The 21,621-nt window shown below is 41.7% G+C and overlaps 2 protein-coding genes across 3 annotated transcripts in view; one reads left to right on the forward strand and one right to left on the reverse strand.

Moving 5' to 3' along the window:
* Window positions 1–1,748: 1,748 nt before the first annotated feature.
* UBE2B (ubiquitin conjugating enzyme E2 B) lies at window positions 1,749–21,563 on the reverse strand. 2 transcript variants are annotated; one of them, XM_008014439.3, is made up of 6 exons: window positions 21,117–21,563; window positions 18,948–19,028; window positions 17,013–17,038; window positions 13,040–13,129; window positions 4,898–4,986; window positions 1,749–3,060 (listed from the first exon to the last, which is right to left on the reverse strand). In XM_008014439.3, the coding sequence occupies exons 1-6, from the start codon at window positions 21,158–21,160 to the stop codon at window positions 2,932–2,934; spliced, it is 459 nt and encodes a 152-aa protein (XP_008012630.1). In that variant the 5' UTR covers window positions 21,161–21,563; the 3' UTR covers window positions 1,749–2,931. The 2 variants fall into 2 exon arrangements, with proteins under 2 accessions (XP_008012630.1, XP_008012631.1); XM_008014440.3 differs by lacking the exon at window positions 13,040–13,129 and having other exon boundaries at window positions 21,117–21,549.
* CDKL3 (cyclin dependent kinase like 3) overlaps window positions 21,250–21,621 on the forward strand; it is a 76,766-nt gene continuing 76,394 nt past the window's right edge. The window contains exon 1 of the mRNA XM_073010691.1: window positions 21,250–21,354. The gene's annotated coding sequence lies outside the window, so the exon portion shown is untranslated. The remainder of the gene's footprint in view (window positions 21,355–21,621) is intronic.

The following is a 21,621-nucleotide window of genomic DNA, read 5'->3' on the forward strand; positions in this document are numbered from 1 at the left end:
GACCCTGTCTCAAAGGAAACCTTTTCACTGGAGTAGACACAAGTCTGTATAAAACTAAATCAATTAAAGTATTTCCACAAATTGGGATGAATGTTGAAGTTCTATAGAATTTCTAAAACCAATCTCAGCCTCTGAAAAGATAGCACATTTCTGGATAAGACCACATAGGGTTCAAATCCTAGTTCTATAACTTACTGGCTGGTTGATCTTGAGCAAGCCACTTCATCTATCTGTGCCTAGTTTCATCATCATCTTTGTTGTTTTTTTTGAGCCGGAGTCTCGCTGTTGCCTAGGCTGAAGTGCAAGTGGTGAGGTCTCGGCTCACTGCAACCTCTGCCTCCCAGGTTCAAGTGATTCTCCTGCCTCAGCCTCCCGAGTAGCTGGGATTACAGGCACATGCCACCATGCCTGGGTAATTTTTGTATTATTAGTAGAGACGGGGTTTCACCATGTTGGCCGGGCTGGTCTTGAACTCCTGACCTCAGGTGATCGGCCCACCTCAGCCTGCCAAAGTGCTGGGATTACAGGCGTGAGCCACTGTATTTGTGAATTTGAAACGAAATAATGTATGTTAGAAGTGCTTAGAATAGTGCCTTTCACAGATTATTCTGTGCTAGGGGTATTGTTACAGGGAATTGCACCACAAATGCATTTAAACTTTTTAACATGAATCCAGCAATATAACTTTGTACCAACATAAATAAATGTATTTTAGTTCTAGCCCTAGCATACATTTATGAAACTGACCTAGAGTTTAAAGTAAACACTTTGTACAACTCAACCTTGTAAATCGAAGGTTTATATCTGCTACTTAACCAAAGAAACAGGAATCTGTTCCAAGGCTGCAGAAAAAAGTGAGGATTGAAAAAAGCGTATAGATTGAACCTTCTTAAGGATTTTCTCAAAAAGGAATGTGGACGCTATGAGTTTTATGCATGTGTTGAATTTTGTTGGTTAGAACTCACTGACCTCCCTGCAAAGTAACTTCTTTATAATAATCTACCAATACTTGAAATGTTCCTGTTTTAAACTGGGAAAGGCAAAAACAGGTCAAGAATAAAAATCGATGTTGAAGTAGTAACCAAATAGCATTTAATGAAATAAGAGGGCAGACCCTCATGGCTACTGTATATTTAATCTAGGAGTTACTGGAGTGAATGTCTGTAATTTGTTTCGGAGCTAAACTATGAAAGCACCACACAATTAAAGCATCTTTTTGGGAACCACGATTCCAGTGAGTGAATTCCCATTGGTATCAAAGTTCCCTAAGATCATACACTTACCCCAGAATTTGCCAAGTAATAGCTTTTATTTTTAAAGACAGGGTATTGCTCTGTCACCCAGGCTGGAGTGCAATGGCATAATCACAGCTCACTGCAGCCTCAACCTCCTAGGCACAAGCTATTCTGCCACCTCAGCCTCCTAAGTAGCTGTGACTACAGGCAAGCGCCACTATGCCCAATTGATTTTATAAAAATTTAAAGTAGAGACAAAGTCTTATTATGTTGCTCTGGCTGGTCTCGAAGTCCTGGCCTCAAGTGATCCTCCCGCCTTTGTCTCCCAAAGTGCTGGGATTACAAGTGGGAGCCACCTGGCCCAGCCCATAATCATTTATCCAATCAATGTTAAACATTGCATAATGAATAGAAGCTGTAGATATTGCCATACTGTAACCCAATCTTATGGATATGACAAGAAACTCTTGGGGTTACTGAAGTAGCTGTTTTATCTACTAGAGAGACTACACAGGTGGTTCAACAGAATTTACTTGTATATTTTCCATTTTCTATACTATTTGAAAGCATAGGATAGTTTTGTATTAGCTTTCTACAATACTGTGTTTTAAATTTATCCAGTAAACTAAGATGCAGTACAACTTTTATACAACTCAGGAGATTAAAAAAAAAAAATCTCCACAAGAAGCAGCAACTCAGCAGGCCCTGGCATTAAAACATTTCCCAGAATAAACAGATATGCATTGCATTAAAGGTAATTTTCAAATATTTAAGTTACACCAAGATTTCCCTCCAAGATGTGCCTTTCTCAAACCAATGCAATCAATTCATTGCTAATACTGGGGCATGAATTTTTGGCAAATGTTTATGGTTTTACTTTCTTCATTAATCAAAAAATTTTTAAAGTGCTACCAAGCAGCAAAACAAGTCGCATCAGTTCTCTGCTCGTGGCAGAAGTGCCAACTGTGAAACCGCAATTAAGGTACAGTTTAACAGTAAGTAATGCATGAAGAAACTGTAACAAATGGCCTAAATACAGAGTTGGAAAGAACCAAACCAGTTATGTCTAGAATTACTCAATTGAAACTAATATAGGTACATTCAAAATAAAGTTGGAGATTATAATTGCTATTTAGAATCAAATTTGAAGACTTCCTTGATAAAATGTAAGAATGTTCTTTTGAAATTGTAAATGAAACTATCAATAGATGGAGAGCTAGAGACTTATTAACCCCTCCTACACACATAAGGAAATAAGTGACAAAGTCTCTTGCACTGAAGTTATGTATTTTAACAGCTTTACATGTAATATTCATATATAAAAAACTTTAAGTGCTTTTCTCCAATTTAAAAATCTAAAGAATTCAAAAATAAGGCATTCAATATTTGAAAAAAGTACAGATTTACAAAATGTGTATATTCTGTCATGAAAACTCCACACCAACATTATACACTTGGAAAAAAATACAAACAGGATATATTACAAATTTATGCAGCAATAACTTAGTTCACACCATGCAATAAAAAGTACATTAATCAAGATACACAAGCTTTTGTAGGTTCTAAACTGAAGGACTTTTTTCTTTTTTTTCTGCAGAATCCTTAAAACCTGTGGCACTTAAAATTTGTTAGCCTTTCTACTGAGAGGTAAATTATACACAACAATGATGAAAAAGATTAACAGACCAGTTGTCTATTATGAATCATTCCAGCTTTGTTCAACAATGGCCGAAACTCTTTTCTCATATTCTCGTTTGTTTTCCTGATAAAGCTGTGCTGCCTGGCTATTGGCTGGACTGTTAGGATTCGGTTCATCCAGCAGAGACTAGGAGGAAAGAAAAGAAAAAACAGATTTGCTTAGTTATTCTTTATACTAACGGGTCAGATATGGAATATATTACAGAGAAGTTATGCAAAACAACAAATTACTTCAGAGATTAACATGTCATATAATTTTGGGTCTAAATACTTTTAGAAATGATTTGATAAATACTATGAGGTTTCCTGCTGCTAAGGAACTTAAGCTTCTGAAATAATGTTCTCAATTGCCTTAAGACCTACAGTTTCGGCTGGGTACAGTGGCTTGCACCTGTTATCCTAACACTTTGGGAGGCCGAGGCAGGAGGATCCCTTGAGCCCAGCAGTTCAAGATCAGCCTGGGCAACATAGGGAAACCCTGTTTCTATTTAAAACGAAAAAGAGGTCAGGTGTGGTGGCTCATGCCTGTAATCCCAGCACTGTAGGAGGCCGAGGCGGGCAGATCACCTGAGGTAGGGAGTTCGAGACCAGCCTGACCAACATGAAGAAAACCCCATAATTTCTAAAAAGACAAAATTAGCCAGGTGTGGTGGCGTATGCCTGTAATCCCAGCTACTCAGGAGGCTGAGGCAGGAGAATTGCTTGAACCCGGGAGACAGAGGTAGCAGTGAGCCGAGACTGCGCCACTGCACTCCAGCCTGGGCAACAAGGGTGAATTCCGTCTCAAAAAAAGAAAAAGAAAAAAATACCTATAATTTCAAAGAAATCAGAAAAGAATATTCTTAAGCATATTGAGATTTTCTCATTAAACCAATGAAATGAACAGCTTAATTTGGGTAAGATATAATATCAATAAATCTGTCAGTATCCAACATTTTCCAAGGTTAAACTCTACTACTGCAGTTACTTTGCAAATGTCTGACAGTAAAAGTTGGCGGATAAGTCTTATTTCCTTTAATCAACAAAACATATACATTTAGCAGGAAGAGAATGAGATACGAAGGTTGAAAAACAATGCTTGTAAGATGACCAGAATTGGCCTGGCACAGTAGCTCATGCCGGTAATCCCAACACTTTGTGAGGCCGAGGTGGGCGGATCATGAGGTTGGATAGAAAGACCATCCTGGCTAACACTGTGAAACGCCATCTCTACTAAAAATACAAAAAACTTAGCTGGGCATGGTGGCATATGCCTGTAGTCCCAGCTACTCAGGAGACTGAGGCAGGAGAATCACTTGAACCTGGGAGGCAGAGGTTGCAGTGAGCCAAGATTGAGCCATTGCACTCCAGCCTGGGCAACACAGCAAGACTCTGTCTCAAAAAAAAAAAAAAAAAAAAAAAAAAAAGGCCAGAATTAAAGAAGTGTGACAGAAAAAACTTTAAAAAGAACATCACAAACCAACATATTATTTCTGCTCCTCTCAAATCCACAAAACCAGAACACCCCTCACTCCACCCCTCCTAAATTTTCATTCAAAGATCTATTCTGAAATATTCTGCCAGACTGCTTTGGCAAATGGTTACATTAATTTTCCTTTCTTTTTTTAAAACAGAATTTCTTGGATGGGGTAACACATTCAATGCTTATCTGTGCTTGGCAGTTTCTTTAGGTTCCTATGGTTTTTCCAAGCCATTTTTTTCTTTTCCACAACCGTTGGCTATGCTTCACGGACACAAATTAGGTTTGACCTGTGAGAACATGTAACTTACACAATCAGGAAAGGGACTGCAGACTGGATCCCATGTAGGCATTACTGAAAGAGAAGTTAGCTGAAAAGCATGGATTCTTGTCCAAGCTCTGCCATTGGTTACCTGTGTGCTAAGCAGGTTACAGTGCTCCTAAAGGAGCTGACTGTATCCTACAGAATACTGACAAACTATAATACATCTTAACACACACTTACCTGAATTGATGTTAAGATAGAAGACACATCGTATGTTGGACTCCATCGATTCTGAAGGATATCTAAACATATGCTACCATCAGCATACACTGCAAAGACAACACTAAAATTGGTTACACATTCACTTTGTCATATCTAACAGTTAAGAGAAATCTTTACCACAAACAGAATGCTTGGCTTAGATGTTTTAAATATTAGGTAATAACTAAATTCTTCTGTATCAAAGGAAAACCTGTCTTAAAACTTAAGTCTCTTATTCTGTACCTGCTATAGTTTGAATGTTCTCTCCAAAACTCATGTTGAAATGTAATTGCTGGAGGCTGGGCGCGGTAGCTCATGCTGGTAATCCCAGCACTTTGGGAGGCTGAGGCGGGTGGATCACCTGAGGTCAGGAGTTTGAGACCAACCTGGCCAACATAGTGAAACCCCGTCTCTACTAAAAATATAAAAATTAGCCAGGTGTGGTGGTGCATGCCTGTAATCCCAGCTACTTGGGAGGCTGAGGCAGGAGAATCGCTTGAACTCAGGAGGCAGAGGTTGCAATGAGCCGAGATCACACCACTGCACTTGAGCCTGGATGACAGGGTAAAACTCCGTCTCAAAAAAATAAAAATAAAAAAAATTAAGTAAAGAAAAAAAAAAGAAATTTAATTGCCACTGTAACACTGTTGAGAAGTGGGACCTTTAAGAAGTGCTTAGGTCATGAGAGCTGATGGCAGGAGTGGACTCCAGATAAAAGGATGAGTCTGGCACTATTTCTCATGTCTTGTGTGCTCACTTGTCATTCTGCCTTCCACCATGGGATGTCACAGCACCAAGGACCTTGCTTAGGTGTTGGTGCCATGCTCTTGGACTTCCAGTCTCCAGAACCATGAGCCAAACAAACTACTATTGTTTACAAATTATCAGTCCCTGCTATTCTGTTGTAGCAGAAAATGAACTAAGATTCATTTTCATGTTCTTTCACAGCATGTTATGATCAGGAGGCTTTGAGTTAAATTTCTTCAACACACATGATTTAGCAATATATTTAAATTCCGTATTTCTAAATATTCTTAAAGCTTTTAAAAAACTGCCTATTTTTGACATAGCAATTACACTCTTAGAAATTAAGGAAATAAACGTGGATATGCACGAAGATTGACTTACAGGTTGTTCACTATACTACTACTTATAAGAGTAGAAGACCAGGTGCACTGGCTCACGCCTGTAATCCCAGCACTTTGGGAGGCCGAGGCGGGTGGATCATGAGGTCACGAGTTTGAGACCAGCCTGGCCAGCATGGTGAAACCCCGTCTCTACTAAAAATACAAAAATTAGCCAGGCACGGGTAGTGTACGCCTATAGTCCCAGCTACTCAGGAGGTTGAGGCAGGAGAACTGCTTGAACCCAGGAGGCAGAGGTTGCAGTGAGCCGAGATTGTGCCACTGCACTCCTGGGTGACAGAGCAGACTCTATCTCAAAAAAAAAAAAAAAAAAAGTGAAAAACTGAAAACTACCTTGTGGTCCATAAAAGAGGGAACTGGCTAAATAAACAATGACTGATACATTCATATAAACAATAGCAACACAATCACGAGAAATGATACATATCTACTGTTTTATAGAGTAAGACATCAACAGAATATTACCTTAAAAGTATGTTTTTATTTATAATTTCCTATTTTGATTAAAAAATTTTATATAAATTCATTTAAAGTATATGTAGTCACAAAAACATTCGTAAGACTGAATGTCAAAATGTAAGTAGTGGATGTTTGTAATAGTAGGGTTATGGATGATCTTATTTTCTTGTCCTTTTTTTTTTTTGAGACATAGTTTTGCTCTTGTTGCCCAGGATGGAGTATAATGGTGCAGTCTCGACTCACTGCAACTTCTGCCTCCCAGGTTCAAGGGATTCTCCTGCCTCAGCCTCCCACGCAGCTGGGACTGCAGATGCCCACCACCACGCCCAGCTAATTTTTGCATTTTTAGTAGAAACGTGGTTTCACCATGTTGGCCAGGCTAGTCTCGAACTCCTGACCTCAGGTGATCCACCCGCCTCAGCCTCCCAAAGTGCTGGCATGAGCCACCGTGCCCGGCCTTTTTTTTTTTTAAAAGATAGATTCTCGGTCTGTTGTCCAGGCTGGAGTGCAGTGGTGAGAACTCAGCTCACTGCAACCTCTATCTCCTGGGTTCAAGCAATTCTCCTGCCTCAACCTCCCGAGTAGCTAGGGTCACAGGCACGTACAACCACACCCAGCTAATTTTTGTATTTTTAGTAGAGATGGGGTTTCACCATGTTGGCCAGGCTAGTCTCAAATTCCTGACCTCAGGTGATCGGCCTGCCTCAGTCTCCGAAAGTGCTGGGATTATAGGCGTGAGCCACCGCGCCCAGCAGATGATCCTTTTTTTTTTTTCCGAGATGGAGTCTCACTCTGTCACCCAGGCTGGAGTTCTGTGGCGCAATCTCGGCTCACTGCAACCTCCACCTCCTAGGTTCAAGCAATTCTCCTGCCTCAGCCTCCCAAGTAGCTGGGATTACAGGCACACGTCACCATGCCCGGATAATTTTTTATATTTTTAGTAGAGACAGGGTTTCACTATGCTGGCCAGGCTGGTCTCGAACTCCTGATCACGTGATCCACCTGCCTCAGCCTCCCAAAGTGCTAGGATTACAGGCGTGAGCCACCGTGACTGGCCTATCTTATTTTCTTTATCTTTCCTTGTGTTTATGATTTATTTGTGCAATGAGTATACATATTCCTTTCATTTAAAAAAAAAAAAAATCAAGTGACAGGTATCAAAAGTCCTAATATCTGGGAGGGTTCTTCCCCTTTTAGACTGATTCTGTGAAAATACAAGCAATGAATATAAATATTTGCCCAATTGTGAGACTATCTGTAGAAAAAATTTCTAGAAGTGAACTGCTATGTAAAACAAAGGGTAAATGCATTTAAATGTTACAGATACCACTTCATGGAGCAAACCATAACAGGGAGTGGGGAGCAAATCACACTTAAAAACACTGTGATTCTTCCAGACTCTATCATAGGCCCTTTTCCTTCTTACCCTTTATACACACACCAGGCTGTATTATTCACTCCTGTGGCCTCAGTTACCATCCATGTGCTCAGTACTCCCAATCATTGGCCTTAGCCTAGATCTATCTCTCAGCTTCAAAGCCAACTTACTGTCCATCCCACAAAAACATCAAACTTAGCCGCCTAAAGCAAAAATTGGCAACTGTTTAAAACCCATAAAAGTATAAAACAATTTTAAAGTTCTGAGTAACTATTTCTGAGAATCCAAAAGTAAACCAGAACTCGAAACATCTTATCAACTGATGAATGAACAAAATACAGAATATCCATACAATGGAATATTATTCAGCAATAAAAAATGAATCACAAATACTATTATGTCACAACATAGATGAGCCTTGAAAACTTCATGCTGGGTGACAGAAGTTAGTCACAAAGGACCACATGTTGTAAGATTCCATTGATATGAAATGTCCAGAATAGTCAAATCTAGAGGGAAAACAGATTAGGGGTTACCTGGGACTGAAGCGGGGAGGGTTAGGACAAACACAGTTGACTGCTAAGATAATAGTTATGGGGCTTTTGTTGTTTTTAAGGTGGTCATGGTAATGGTTGTGACTATGCTAAAAACCATTTGAGCTGTACAATTTAAGTGGGTGAACAGCTTGGTGTGTAAATTATATTTCAATAAATGTTTTTTAAAAAGTAAACCAAAAAGTTAAATTATAAAAAAGGACTCGTAACAGAAAAAAAGGGAAACCATGCTATAAATATGAAGAGATGTGAAAACCAAATACACTGTGTTTTCTTAAACATTTGCGTAAGTTGATAATCCTACATTTATACCCCTTACTCATTCTACCGTCTTTCCCACCTTGATTTAAAGACCCTCTTACCATAACTGGTTTGGTTTGACTCAATAACAAGTCTAAGCAAGATAAAGCTACAGTGGAATAAATGGTAAATGACTTGGGAACTTCCCCAAAAAGAGAAACAGAAAATAAAATTAAACCTGTCTTAGACCGAAAAAAAAAAAGCAAAAAAGGCAACTAGAAGGAAAAAGCAACTTCATAGCAATGAAGCGCCAAAAGTAGTATCTATTACTGGAAAGTCATCTTGATTCCAGACACAAACAAAACACATCTGTCCTCTGGGTAGGGAGCTCTATAATGTATTCTGCAGTACTAGAGACATGACCAAGAGGACCTCTGAAAATGTTCTTCTTGAAAGTGAGTTGGCTGATGGAGAACACCACATTTAAATGAGCAAAGGCTGTAAAACTGAAGAGGAGCTTCAAGAATTTGGAGAAGTCTTTCACGTGGTAATTAATAATCCAGAAATATAAATGTAATAGATGTAAACAGCAAGATGTCAAGGAAGACCAAATGTATTACAAGTAATTAGCCATCATTTAATGAAGAGTAGTAACAAACTACTCTACCAAGTGAAAATGAGAACAATTCCACTGAAGGAAAAAAATGGAAAATGATACTAAAGCTTTAAAAACACACAAGTCTCTGACCCAGTAATCCCTACATTTAAAAAACTTAGTCTATTTGTTATGCAGCAATTAAAAAAACAAACAAAAAACTTAGTCAAAAAATAATTAGTATCTGGAAAGATTTATTTTCAGGCCATCACAGCAGCTCACACCTGTGATCCCAACACTTGGGAAGGCCAAGGCAGGCAGATCACCTGAGGTCAGGAGTTCAAGATCAGCCTGACCAACATGGTGAAACCCCATCTCTACTAAAAATATAAAAATTAGCTGGGTCTGAAGCTACTTGGGAGGCTGAGGCAGAAGAATCACTTGAACCTGGGAAGCAGAGGTTGCAGTGAGCTGAGATCCTGCCACTGCACTCCAGCCTGGCCAACAGAGCAAGACTCTGTCTCAAAAAAAAAAAAAAAAAAAAAAAAAAAAAAAAAAAAAATTAGCTGGGTATGGTGGCACACGTCTGCAGTCCCAGCTACTCAGGAGGCTGAGGCTAAAGATCGCTTGAACCCAGGAGGTAATGGTTGCAGTGAGTCAAGATCACACCACTGTACTCCAGCCTGTGTGACAGAGCGAGTCTTTTTCTCAAAAAAAAAAAAAAAAAAATTTTTTTTAAGATTTATTTTTAAGAATGTTCAAAGTGCTATTTAAAATTATGAACAATTGAAAACTATCGGCTGGGCGCGGTGGCTCAAGCCTGTAATCCCAGCACTTTGGGAGGCCGAGACGGGCGGATCACGAGGTCAGGAGTTCGAGACCATCCTGGCTAACATGGTGAAACCCCATCTCTACTAAAAAATACAAAAAACTAGCCGGGCGAGGTGGCGGGCGCCTGTAGTCCCAGCTACTCGGGACGTTGAGGCAGGAGAATAGCATAAACCCGGGAGGTGGACTTGCAGTGAGCCGAGATCCGGCCACTGCACTCCAGCCTGGGCAACAGAGCAAGACTCTGTCTCAAAAAAAAAAAAAAAAGAAAACTATCAACAATTGGACACTGGTTAAAAATATAATAAATCTATGTAACAGAACATTTTGCCATTAAAAATGACGTATCAGAATACTTATTTTTTTTGAGATGAAGTCTTGCTCTGTTGCCAGGCTGGAGTGCAGGCACGCACCACCATGCCCAGCTAATTTTTGTATTTTTGGTAGAGATGAGGTTTCACTATGTTGGCCAGGATGGTCTTGATCGCTTGACCTCATGATCCGCCCGCCTTTCCCTCCCAAAGTGCTGGGATTACAGGCGTGAGCCACTGTGCTCGGCCCAGAATATTTAATAAGGGAAAATGTTCACAGTATATTAAAACAAACAACCACCTCATTTTATATATAAATGATCCCAATTTTCTTTTTTTTTTGAGACAGGGTCTTGCTTTGTCACCCAGGGTGGAGTGCAGTGGTGCAATCATGGCTCACTACAGCCTCAACCTCCCAGGCTCCAGCAATTCTCCCACCTCAGCCTCCCTAGTAGCTGGGAAGACAGGTATGCACCACTGTGCCCAGTTAATTTTTGTATTTTTTGTAGAGACAGGGTTTCATCATGTTTCCTAAGCTGGTCTCGAACTCCTGTGCTCAAGCAATCCACCTGCCTTAGCCTTCCAAAGTGCTGGAATTAATAGGCATGAACCACTGTGCATAGTCACTGACTCCAATTTTGTATATGCAAAATTGTACTTTTGAGATAGGATCTTGCTCTGTTGCCCAGGCTAGAGTGCAGTAGGACAGTCATGGCTCACTGCAGCCTTGACCTCCTGGGCTCAAGTGATCCTCTCACTTCAGCCTCCATAAGTAGCTGACGCTACAGGTGTGCGCCACCATGCCCTGCTACTTTTTAAATTTTTTATAGGGATGGGACCTCACTATGTTGCCTAGGCTGGTCTCTAACTCCTGGGCTCAAGCAACCTTCCCACCTTGGCCTCCCAAAGTGCTGGGATTATAGGTATGAACCACTGTGCCTGGCCAAAATTGTATTTTTGAAAAGCTTAATTTCAGCCAACACATTTTTCTTGTTATTTTTCACAATTCCACAAATAGATAGATAATAGTTTTATCTATTTATTTTAGTAGAGACAGGATCTTGCTATGTTACCTAGGCTGGCCTCAAGCCACCCTCCTGCCTTAGCCTTCAGAGTAGCTGGGACTACAGGTGTGCACCACTGTGCCTGGCTTAACATATTACCTTTGTGTTTTTGGAGACAGAGTCTTGCTTTGTCACCCAGGCTGAAGTGCAGTGTTGTGATCTCGACTCACTACAACCTCCACCTCCCAGGTTCGAGCGATTTTCCTGTCTCAGCCTCCTGAGTAGCTGAGATTACAGGTGCCCACCATCATGCCTGGCTAATTTTTGTATTTTTAGTAGTGATGGAGCTTCACCATGTTGGCCAGGCTGGTCTCAAACTCCTCACCTCAGGTGATCCGCCCAACTCGGCCTCCCAAAGTGCTGAGATTACAGGTATGAGCTACCATGCCCAACCACATATTACTTTTAATTCAGGGGTTATTAAAACAACTTGACCTCAAATTTGGAAGCTTCATAAGATTCTAGCTACAGAAAGATAGCTAAAGGCTGGAAAAGGTGGCCCATTCCTGTAATCACAGTGCTTTGGGAGGTCAAAGTGGGAGGACTGCTTGAGGCTAGGGGTTCAAGGACCAGCCTGGGTAACACGCAGAGACTTTGTGTCTACAAAGAAGAAAAAGAAAACAAACAAAAAAATTAGCTGGGCATGGTGGTCCACGCCTGTCATCCTAGCTACTTAGGAGTCTGAGGCAGGAGAATTACTTGAACCCAGGAGTTTGAGGTAACAGTGAACTGTGATTGCACCACTGCACTCCAGCAGGGGTGACAGAGTATAACCTTGTCTCTGAAGAAATAAGAAACAAACCAAAAATCCACAACAAACCCAGCACTTTGGGAGGCCAAGGTGGGTGGATCACGAGGTCAGGAGATCGAGACCATCCTGGCTAACACGGTGAAACCCCGTCTCTACTAAAAATACAAAAAATAAGCCAAGCGTGGTGGTGGGCGCCTGTAGTCCCAGCTACTCGGAAGGCTGAGGCAGGAGAATGGCATGAACCTGGGAGGTGGAGCTTGCAGTGAGCCGAGATTGCACCACTGCACTCCAGCAGGGGTGACAGAGTATAACCTTGTCTCTGAAGAAACAAGAAACAAACCAAAAATCCACAACAAACCCAGCACTTTGGGAGGCCAAGGTGGGTGGATCACGAGGTCAGGAGATCGAGACCATCCTGGCTAACACGGTGAAACCCCGTCTCTACTAAAAATACAAAAAATAAGCCAAGCGTGGTGGCGGGTGCCTGTAGTCCCAGCTACTCGGAAGGCTGAGGCAGGAGAATGGCATGAACCTGGGAAGCGGAGCTTGCAGTGAGCTGAGATTGCACCACTGCACTCCAGCCTGGGCGACAGAGCCAGACTCCGTCTCAAAAAAAAAAAAAAAAAAAAAAAAAAAAAAAAAAAAAAAATCCGCAACAAAATACATGGCTAACATGGACATGGAAACAACACCTACAAGTGAGTCCTAACAGTGAAATGTAAGGTGAAAGAGCTAAAAGGAGGGAAACAACTCTTTTCCCCACTATCATCTGCCAAATCTATAAAATGCTACTTACCATTTGGATGAAACATTTTGGATAAAAACCTAACAGTTGGTGGTTTATTTGGATATTCTTCAGAAAATTCTATTACTAGTTTAAAAGTACCTAGAGAGAAAATAAAATAATTATAGTAAAGACAAGCATGACTTTTTAATCTCTTCATCAGTTCTCAACTGCACACTGGTTTTTGTACAACCACATAAAAGTTAGTATGTCAACTTTGGTTCGACACACAAAACATACTGAATATACTCTATTTATGTTAGAATGATAGCACGCAGCATTGGCAAGCAGTTGGGGAACAAGCACATTCATGTTGCTATTGGTGGGAGTGTTAACTGTCATATTTTTGGAAGGCAACTAGGCCCTAGCTACCAAGATTTAAAATGCATATTTGAAGAACTACAAATAGTTTATTATAGCTTAGAATGAGGGGTGGTCAAAGGATTTTGAGAGGGACTGACTACCACATGGCAAAGGACGCTCCCAGGAGGTGGAGGTTGCAGTAAGCCCAGATCATGCCACTATGCTCTGGCATGGGCGACAAAGCAAGACTCTATCTCAAAAAAAAAAAAAAAAAGTTTAACTCAGAAAATCTTCATTAAAAATAACTGTAGCCGGGTGCGGTGGCTCATGCCTGTAATCCCAGCACTTTGGGAGGCTAAGCGGTGGGCGGATCACCTGAGGTCAGGAGTTGGAGACTAGCCTGGCCAACATGGTGAAACCCCGTCTCTACTAAAAGTACAAAAATGAGCTAGGTATGGGGGTGCCTGTAATCTCAGCTACTCAGGAGACTGAGGCAAGAGAATCGCGTGAACCTGGGAGGCAGAGGTTGCAGTGAGCAGAGATCGCACCACTGCACTCCAGTCTGGGTGACATGAGCAAGGCAAGACTGTCTCCCCCCCCCAAAAAAAAGGTAGGTTAAACTGCAAACCCATTACACATAATATAAATTAAAATTATATTTCTCCCCAAGTTGGTGGTAAGTGTAAGCATTGTTTTACATATTTGCAACTGTCTCTTTAATGATTGGTTTAACAGAAGACCGCTGGATTCGCTTATCTGCTTCTGCACTCAATCTATCTGCCTCCCAGGTTCAAGCATTTCTCCTGCCTCAGCCTCTGGAGTAGCTGGGATTACAGGCACACGCCATCCCGCCTGTTTCATTTTTGTATTTTTAGTAGAGACGAGGTTTCACCATGTTGGCCAGGCTAGTCTTGAACTCCTGACCTCAGGTGATCTGCCCACCTTGGCCTCCCAAAGCGCTGGGATTACAGGCATGAGCCACCACGCCCGGCAAAAAAAGTAGTATTTTAATAGCTTTTTCAGGTAACTGTAGCTATTCTGTTTTGATATTATACCAAAGAACAAATGGTAGTTCTTTTAAAGGTTTGCTGCAATATAGAATCTGAAATTATTAGTCAACTTTTTGTACTCAGTTACATTAAAATCTGTTCATTTCACATACGTTTTACCCATTCATGGTTTTGTATTATTACTCCTGGGACATCTGCAAAATATTGGGTGACTCAACTTTACCGATCTTCCAAATGTTGCCATATTCCATTATATACTATCAAAAAAATCACAACAGGTAACACTACCCACTAACATCAAAAAGTAAGTATCAGGAAGCTGTCATTTTATCAACAGCAACAAATATCTTCAGTCGTTATCCTTAACCTAACAACCCACTTAGATCTCCTCCCACTTTTTATTTATTTATTTTTTTGAGATGGAGTCTTGCTGTGTTGTCCAGGCTGGGGTGCAATGGTGCGATCTTGGCGCACTGCAACCTCTGTCTCCCAGGTTCAAGCAATTCTCCTGCCTCAGTCTCCCGAGTAGCTGGGATTACAGGTGCCTGCCACCACACCAAGCTTATTACATCACTTCTGAGAATATGTCTACCATATATTCAAACCTGAATAACCATAGCTTGTCTGTATTTTCAAGTAAAAATGTTCCATGAAAAAAGTAGTTCAAATTGCAACTTCAACAACTGCAGAAGTGCTTTTCTTCCAGACAACTATCATACTATGACATGCAGAAGTGCTTTGTTCATACATCTTCCTATCATACAGAATTTTTTTTTTTTTTTTTGAGACGGAGTCTCACTCTGTCGCCCAGGCTGGAGTGCAGTGGCCGGATCTCTGCTCACTGCAAGCTCCGCCTCCCGGGTTCACGCCATTCTCCTGCCTCAGCCTCCCGAGTAGCTGGGACTACAGGCGCCCGCCACCTCGCCCAGCTAGTTTTTTGTATTTTTTTTAGTAGAGACGGGGTTTCACCGGGTTAGCCAGGATGGTCTCGATCCCCTGACCTCGTGATCCGCCCGTCTCGGCCTCCCAAAGTGCTGGGATTACAGGCTTGAGCCACCGCGCCCGGCCCATACAGAATATTAAAAAGACAGATACTTGGCTGGGCATGGCTCATGCCTGTAATCCCAGCACTTTGGGTGACCAAGGCGGGCAGATCACCTGACGTCAGTAGTTTAAGGCCCCAGCCTGGCCAACATGGTGAAACCCTGTCTCTACTAAAAATACAAAAATCAGCCCGGCATGGTAGCGCGTGTCTGTAATCCCAGCTACTTGGAAGGCTGAGGCACGAGAATCACTTGAACCTGGGAGGCGGAGGTTTCAGAGAGCCAAGACTGCGCCACTGCACTCCAGCCTGGGTGAGAGGGCGAGACAAAAAAGAAAAAAAAAGATACTCAAGGGTCCAGAGCTTCCTAATACTAATAAAAATGTCTTTAAATTAAGAAATTAAGAAAAATTGGTAATTTAAGACAGGGTCTCACTCTGTCGCCCAGGCTGGAGCACAGTGGCTCCATCAGGGCTCACTGCAGCCTTGACCTCTCGGGCTCCAGTGATCCTCCCAAGTAGCTAGGACTAAAGGCATGTACCACCATGCCTGGCTAATTTTTTGTAAAGAAGGGCTCCCCCAGGCTGGTCTCAAACTCCTGGGCTCAAGTGATCCATGATCCACCTGCCTAAGCCTACCAAAGCGCTGGCTATACTGTGAGCAACTGCCCCTGACCAACTGGCATTTTGTACCTCCTTCAACTCACCCCCACCTACAGATAATCACTGATAACAGTTTGATATATAACCCTTTAACATAGACACACATGCATATATGTATTTACTAAAAATGTGATGCTACAACAAACATTATCCTGCAGTTTTTTTGTCCTCTTAAGACAGTATGTCCAAATCTACCTTATTCTTTAACAGGTACATATTCCAGAATCCAGATACATCATAATTTGCTTAACCATTTCTCCTACTGGACATTGAGATTACGTCCTTACAAACAGAGAATTATCAATATTCTTGGATATTTTTGATGGATTAATTCTGAAGTCATTTTGTTAATAACAAAGCTGTTTAATAATTTCTTAAAATCCAATACTATAATTAGGAAAAGTCTAAGTACCTGTTTAAAATCAATTTGGTAAGCTCAATTATAAATACGTTATTAGAACTCGTTTCCCATTTTCCTCGCCCCGATGAAAATACGCAACTTGAAATGCCAAAGATTATGCAAAATGGTAACTACTTATGGGTGTTAAATGCTAGTAGTACTTGAAACTACTGGCAGCTATGTATGTTCATGAAAAAGTTCAGCTCAACACCCTGTCAAATATCAAAGATAACAAAGTAAAAAAGCATGATTTACTCTTCTGGTGTTCACCTCAGAGATATCTTTATTAAGGCCACCTAAATTTAAACTATTCTCAACATAAACATTGCCATCTCGGCTTACAGTTCTACACAAAAATATTAAAGTAACCTTTAATACCGGTTACGAATGGAGGTGACCAAGCTGCTGTGGGAAAAAGTCCCTTATGAAGTATAAATTTTCCATAGCTTTACTTTTAACTTGGCCTATTAACCATAGAAAATGGCTTCAAATAGATATGTTGGTGTTACAATTTTCTACCAAAAAGTAACCTCATAACACTATAGAAAACATAATGAGTATGACTTACCATCTTCAAAAGGTGTCCCTTCTGGTCTGAAAACAAGAAGATTTCTGATTAAAAGAAGTTTCTCATTCAGCTTTTTCTTGATTTTCAAGAATGGGAAAGGATAAATTTACTCCAACAGAAAAAGAGGGACTCATTCTGATGATGTGTGGAGTTTTAAGATAAGAGTTTAATAACACCTTAGCCCTGAATTTTCATAGACCCAGGCATAAAGTATAACTTTCATTCTAAGCTTTCTTTTTAGAGTGGTTTTACGAAACCAAATAAAAAAACTTGCCCATAATTTTAGCACAAAAAAACTTTCATTAATACTGACCAGTCATTTTGTACATACGTATATTCTTTTTTTTTTTTTTTGAGATGGAATTTTGCTCTTGTCCCCCAGGCTGGAGTGCAATGGCACGTTCTCGGCTCACTGCAACCTCCTTCTCCCAGGTTCAAGCAATTCTCCTGCCTCAACCTCCCGAGTAGGTGGGATTACAGACGCCCAGGTAATTTTTGTATTTTTAGTAGAGATGGGGTTTCACTATCTTGGCCAGGCTGGTTTTGAACTCCTGACCTCAGGTGATCCACCCGTCGCAGCCTCCCAAAGTGCTGGGATTACAGGCATGAGCCACTGCACCTGGCCCATATGTATATTCTTAAGAGGGAAAGTCATCTTTTCATTTTACAGCAATAAGAAGTAAAGCAATACTCTAGTTATGATGCTAAACCCAAGTGTCCTGCTTTCCAATGGAGCCACAACTTTTGTTCAAATAGGCTAAACATAGTTGATGTCACCAAAGAGCCAGGTTTGTTTGCTCAGATCCTTGCCCCCAACATCCCAATTTCATCTCTCCTAAGCAGCAGCATAAAGCTTAATTATTACTTGCAAGGCATATTCAGGATCTCAAAGCAGCAGGATAATATCCTGAAGGTGCCATGTATTCAACTCAGATTCAGAAGTACTTTATGAGGATGAACTTCACTCATTTTCCACTAGTCTTTAAATGTAGACTCTTGTAGCTGATTCTGTAGTGTCAGAATTCTGTTTATCAACATATTCCTTTTACTTTTTAATGCAAAACTCTAGTATCAAAGGAATGAAAGAAAAAAATAGATCAAGTCTAGAAAAAACCAAAAAAAGCATAAGGAAATTTTAAATTAAAAAGCATATATGCAATATATATAGTAGGTAAAATTTACAGCTGCTTCTCAAATGGCTGCATTCTGTTATTTCACACTGGGCTGTGAATCATTTTCACTTAAATTCTTGCAGCAGTGGAAGTTCTTAATATTTTTGGTTCCAAACCTTTTAACAGCTCCAACAGAATGAGAGCATTTGCATGATATGTTTTATACAAAGTAACTTATTGTTTCTCCTTTATTATTCCATTCCATTTAGTTTTGAGTAGTACCTTAAAAGTAAAACCCCAAGTGATTATAAAACCATATGTAATAACATCAAAGAGCAAATAAACTTTGTATAACTGCTGAAACTTTTTCCTTTTTTTTTTTTTTGGATAGCTGGCTGCCCAGGCTGGAGTGCAGTGGCACACTGCAGCCTCAAACTTCTGGGCTCAAGTGATCCTCCTGCCTCGGCCTTCCAAGTAGCTGGGCACCACCATGCCCAGTTAGTTTTATACTTTTTGTAGAGACAAGGTCTCTCACTATGTTGCCAAAACTCTTTTTTTGGTGGAGAGGGGACAGAGTCTCACTGTCTCACTATATCGCCCAGGCTGGTGATGAACTCCTGGGCTCCAGCGATCCTCCCAGGCGTGGAGCTACTGTGCTGGGCCAAAACTCTAATTGAAAAAATTTTTTTTCTAATTTATCTTGCAGTTTTAGTCCTTAAGATCTCTCATTCCACCTCAGTTTCTTTTCCTAGACAGTTGTTATATGTTCACTTTTCTTAAAGATTCAGCACACACCTATTATTTGTTAAACCTTTCAACTCACCCAAATATAACTGCATTCCACTGCATGATGTTGTTTTCAGATGGTGCGCCACTGACACCCACAGGTGGGTCCTCTTGTAACCTAGAAATCCAGCGTTGTAATTTAAAAAGTTGAACATTAAGGCCACTAAGGAGGCCACATAAACACCTACAGACACTACACCATCTATTTTGAGACACAGACTAACTCCATTTCCTTGTTATTGTGAACTAAAATGAACCATATGACTTAGATATATTAACCAGGTATATATACTTATTAAATACCTCTCCAAATTACCTAAAAATCCGAAAAGCTTGAGAATCATCCCTCTTTCAATATTATCAAGATTATCTCTTCAAGAATTTATGTATATAGACTGTCCTCTTATACCAAAAAAAGTTTAAAACCTCAAAAGCAAGTGATATTTTTACAGAACCATTGATTTTGCTGCTCTAAACATGCAAAGACTGTGTATCCTAACCACGGCTACTTCTGCAAAATGGCTACAAGAAAAAAAAAAAAGCAAACCTCAGTGTAAACACGAAATGACTGAAAACACATTAAATGTAACCAGGAAACTAGTATTAGGCAGCAGATTTACTCTATCCCTTTTGCTTCAAACAGCAATGGCTTTAAAAAGTAATCAGTAGGTTTTCCGCCAGTCCCTATTTTAAAGGCTCTGCACTAACATAAAATCTACCTCTCAAATCAGGAGACTCAATACAAGGCTTTCCAACATTCGTCATAGTCAAATTCTTGTAACCTGCAGATCTCTGGAAAACTACAAAAGGTGCCATGTATTCAACTCAGAATTAAGCAGAGCATTACAGTAAGGAGTCAGGGCGACAATGACATGAACTAGTTTACTATTTGAATTTTAGTCATGAGTGCTAATCAGATACACTGATTTCAAGCTTTAGAAAAATGACTTTTGCACCAAAAAGGGCATCTCCTTTCAGAGACTGTAACCTCAATTAAAAATGCTACATTATACACACACACAAATACATATGGAGTTGTTTTCATGGGGCATCATAATGTGCAACTAGTCCACATAAAAAAAATGGTTTTTAGTCAATCTCAAGCAAATTAGGCCACCACAAACAGAAGCCTTAGAAGAACTGCACTGCTTGACGCCTACCTTTAAATGGCTCAGAGAAGCTACGAATGAATTAAATAAGTTGGCCAAATCCAAATGCCTCACATAGGCTTTATAATAGCTGAGAGGTGACTTCCTGAGCGACAAATCTATGTTTTTATGCTATTTTGTTCAATTAGGGTAGGTGTCCCCAGAAAAAATTTTAAGAAAAATGTGCAGAATATCAAAATGTTTTCTCACTTATTTTTTCTACATCTCTAAGTATCCAATAAAAGGTAAACTAACGGAATAGTCATTTTCTTCCTCACAACCCCAATACCTCCTAACAAAACCCTATTTACCAAAGGAGGCCCAGGGAGTATCAAATTAGCGCCAGTCTAAGGGAAGGCATTTTTCCAGACTCGGGAGGCTATAGATAGGGCTTTCTTCACCAGCCAGATCTGAGTTCCAGAAGTCACTGGCAGCCGGGGTGGCCAGCTCTAAGGTCCCAGATCTCTAAGTCAGTTCCCAAGGTCCTTTCAGGCGGGCGGGGACAGAGTCGGGTTTCGGGGGATGGGTTAACCTCCGAGCCTCACGCACTGGACCCCACCCTCACCGCAGAAATGGAAAGGACTGGCGGGGGTGGGGGGCTGGGGAGGTTCACCCCAACCCGGCTCCTCGGAGAAGACTGAGGGACCGTGAAACAAAGCTGACTGGTGCTGCCGGAGAAGAACAAGCTCCCGCGGGAGCTCACTTTGAGGGGACAAGAAAGGGGCGCCGCAGGGTGCAGGGGCGGGTGGATGATGTCTGATCCCCTGGACGAGACCCCGGGCAGCTGGCCGAAATGGGCAGCAGGGAACCCTAGACCAGTCGATCGACATCGTTTTACTTTTTGGGGGGAGGGGAAGCAGTATCGAAATTTCTTCGGGCGCCAGAGCGAGCGGCAAGGATAAGGAGAGTAGGGGCCGAGGTAGGACCCGGCTTCCGCCAGTCCTGCTGGGCCCACAGCCGGCCCTCTGAGGGTCACAAGGGGAAGGTGTCCGGGATCCACGCCCTGCAGCCCCGCAGCTTTGAGGGGCCGTCATCTATGCGAAGCTGAAGGCCCTTACCGCTTGAAATCCCGCATAAGCCTCCTCCGGGCCGGGGTCGACATGCTCCGCAGCTGCCCCGCGGTCAGTCTGAAAGAAAAGAGTCCCGCGCAGCCCCCCCACCCCCCGGCGCGGCGGCCGAATCACTGTGGATCGCCGCTGCCGCCGCCGCTGCCGCCGCCGAGACTGACAAACAACCCTGCAATGACGTCTCCCTCCGCCGCCTTCGGATCCCTCCGCCCTCCGCCGCTACCACAGAGTGAGTGCTGGGGGAGGAGGGGGGGGACGGGGGAGCGCGCGTTCCCTGAGCCCTTCAGCGGGGCATGGTTCTTCCTGGGCTTCCTGAAGTGATCGACAAATTTGTGTTCTCTGTGTTCAGACTAGAGGTTGTGGATTCAGAGACCAGGAAACCGACACACTATCCTGTCTGCCTCCCCGTCTCTAGTTTAGGCTCGGCGGGGTGGAGAAAGAGGGACGTATCCGGGCCAGAGATTTCAGGGAAAGGAGGTGGGATGATGTAAGTAAG

This window comes from Chlorocebus sabaeus, chromosome 23 (assembly GCF_047675955.1).
Source record: "Chlorocebus sabaeus isolate Y175 chromosome 23, mChlSab1.0.hap1, whole genome shotgun sequence".
NCBI classification, from domain to species: Eukaryota; Metazoa; Chordata; class Mammalia; order Primates; family Cercopithecidae; genus Chlorocebus; species Chlorocebus sabaeus.

Bases quoted from the DNA above. Each gene is read 5' to 3' on its own strand.
- UBE2B (XM_008014439.3), bottom strand. From the start codon at position 21,160: ATGTCGACCCCGGCCCGGAGGAGGCTTATGCGGGATTTCAAGCG. The intron at 13,130-17,012 runs GTAAGTCATACT...TTTTCTCTCTAG, and splicing joins AGGGACACCTTTTGAAGATG to GTACTTTTAAACTAGTAATA. The intron at 3,061-4,897 runs GTAAGTGTGTGT...CTTTCCTCCTAG, and splicing joins CTATCTTAACATCAATTCAG to TCTCTGCTGGATGAACCGAA.